General features: G+C 57.6%; 2 protein-coding genes across 2 annotated transcripts in view; both read left to right on the forward strand.

Moving 5' to 3' along the window:
• The window catches only part of LOC109527617 (galectin-related protein-like), an 8,142-nt gene extending 7,751 nt beyond the window's left edge, over positions 1–391 (forward strand). Inside the window, exon 7 of the mRNA XM_019889627.1 lies at positions 46–391. The gene's annotated coding sequence lies outside the window, so the exon portion shown is untranslated. The remainder of the gene's footprint in view (positions 1–45) is intronic.
• Positions 392–1,077: 686 nt separating this feature from the next.
• Positions 1,078–2,489, forward strand: part of LOC109527619 (aftiphilin-like) — a 4,370-nt gene continuing 2,958 nt past the window's right edge. Inside the window, exons 1-2 of the mRNA XM_019889628.1 lie at positions 1,078–1,416; positions 2,255–2,488. Of these exons, the coding sequence (XP_019745187.1) occupies positions 2,279–2,488 (210 nt within the window). The 5' untranslated portion in view covers positions 1,078–1,416; positions 2,255–2,278. The remainder of the gene's footprint in view (positions 1,417–2,254; position 2,489) is intronic.

A 2,489-nucleotide genomic window follows, 5' to 3' on the forward strand; every position in this document is an offset into this window, starting at 1 on the left:
CTGTGGATCAAAGGCGGCGTCACCATCACCAAGCTGGGCTGACGGCGGACCGTCACCACGGCGACGGCCCCTCCGCTCGACCCGTTTGGGTCACCCGCCGCCTTGACCTTACGTTGTGACCTCGGGCGCCCATGCTTGGTGGCTACGTGCTAGCGTGGTTTCGAGCTCATTCTGGCTGACGGTGACATCTTCCACCACGAAAATGGAGAATTCCATGAGCCCATTCCAGCCGCACCCCCCCCTCCCAAAAAAAAAAAAATTTTGCCATCTTGAGCTCTTTAGCAGTGATTAGTTCAATGTTCCCACCTCCAGAAATGCCCAACGTAGCTCCGAGAACCGATTGGTCGGAAAATGAAGGAAGGAATAAAAATAACGTGTCCTTTAACGCCAATGACAACAGGGATGTAACATTTTTTTGACGATACTTTTGGTCTTTTTTTTAGTTTTGCTTTTTAATGACCCAACATTCAGCCGATTTTCTTTTTTGCCGGCGGCGGCGTCGCTGCTGTCAATCAGATCGATCAACGCTTCAAGACCGTGCGATCAAGATCATCGTCACATTTTATTCTGTGTGCTCAGCTCACGGGTTGGTTGTTCCTCTTTTTCCTGACTCGACGCGCCCCCCACCCCCCTTTTAACTTTATTCTGAAATGTGCACATTTTACAAAAAGAGCTAAATGAATGAAACAAAATAGGAATATACAACATAACAATGCAAACAACTACAACATCCCAAGGGGGGGGGAAAAGAATTTCCCCAAAAGTACTGTCGCAGATTTTTTTTGACTCGCGCATGCGCAAGGCAACACCGCGTGGCATTATGGGAAAATGCTACGTTGAGAGCATTTTAGCCCACAAGTACCACAACAGCTGACAAAAGTGGGAACACACACACAAAAAAAAAAACAAACAAAAACACTTTTCGAGCTCTCTTTTAAAGTCGTACTGTAATCGTGTATTGGTGGTCTCCACCTCAAAAAGAGGTTTTGACTGGTGACATTTGGATTTGTGGATCTGGAATTTTGCCGAAATTATTCTTAAATGAATCCTACATATAAATTGTACAAAAAAGTGCACTTTTGCGAAAAGAAAAACTTTTTGCCGACTCGGCGCTTGTTGTTTTCCGGCCTTTTTCGGAGGATAGCGGCCGCTTGCGCGCGGTGCATGCCGGGAAGGCGCGAGGCGGGCAAGGCCGGCTTCACCATCCGCCCGCCCGCCCGCCGCCGCCGCCGTCGTCGTCGTCGTCATAGGCGACCTGGTTCCTCTCTCCCACTCCAGCCGACGAGCTCCAGCGGCCGGCTCGCACGCACCTTGACTCCCCGGGTTCCGCCAAGTGAAGTTGCAGCACCTCCGGCCCCGCGGAGGAGGACTTCCCCCGTCCGCCGCGTCATGGAAGCTCTCGCGGGGCGCGTCAAGGTGGGTCGACAACGGTTTGCTTGTCGTGTCCTCTCGAACAGAAAGCGGCGGCGGCGGCGGCGGCGGCCACCTGCTGTCGGCGCTAGCTCAAGTTGTGGCTCGACTCGGGCTAGCCGCGCAGCTAGCCGCGCCCGATGCTAACCCAGCCGCCCGCTGCCATTCGACGAGCCTCGCTCGCGTGCGGGGGCTCTTGGGGCTCGCTTTGTGTGTGTTTTTTTTTGCCGCATCGCTTCCCGCCGGCGAGCCGAAAGGAAACGCGGAAACGACGAGCTCGCTCGCCCGCCCGCGTAGTCAGCCGCGAGGTCCGCGCTCACGCTCCGCCGCCGAACCTTCCGGCCCCATTTGAACGGACTAGCGTGAGCTTCCGTTCGAACGATCGCAGCGTGATCGCTCGGTTGCGAGACGGCGACGGCGACGCTAGCCGGTTAGCCTTCCCTTCCCTTCCCTTCCCCTCGGCGCCAAAAGTGGGCAAACTTTAGTGCGCTTGGCCGGGCCTCGAGTTGGGCTCGTCAAGCCGCCGGCCGAAATGCCTCGTCGACTGCGTTGGCTCGAGCTGTCAAGTCGCCGTCCGGGTTGGTCCCGAAGTGGACCAGGAGACTCGAGGCCAAGAATCCCCGGGACTCGGTCCCTCAAACTCGGGAAGCGGCGCAACGAAACGCTGCCGCCTTTGTCGTGTGGACCGGGTTGTTGTCTAAAGTCCTCAATTCAGTTTTTTTTTTGGGGGGGGGGGGGAGGGGTTGGGGCTCTGCACATGGAAGGGATTAGCCTGGGGCTCAGGAGTGCTTTTCCATGGAGAGAAAGGGGCCTGGAGACCATCCCCCCCGTGCCCCCGCGGCAGGTGTAGCAGGACGGACGAGTCGCCATGGAGCCTGACGTCATGCGGCTGTACTCGTCGTCCCCGCCGCCCATGGAGGACGCCGAGGAGGACGACGACCAAGACGACTTTGGCGATTTCGGCGCTTTCTCGACCGCGTCGGCCGGCGACGGCTTCGGCGAGCCGGACGCGCCCGGACACGCCTCCTTCGCCACCTCGCCGCCGGAGCTCCTCAACGGCCTGCCGGCCGCCGAGGAGG

The sequence above is a fragment of the Hippocampus comes genome, unplaced genomic scaffold (assembly GCF_001891065.2).
Source record: "Hippocampus comes isolate QL1 unplaced genomic scaffold, H_comes_QL1_v1.1 scaffold301, whole genome shotgun sequence".
Taxonomy (NCBI): domain Eukaryota; kingdom Metazoa; phylum Chordata; class Actinopteri; order Syngnathiformes; family Syngnathidae; genus Hippocampus; species Hippocampus comes.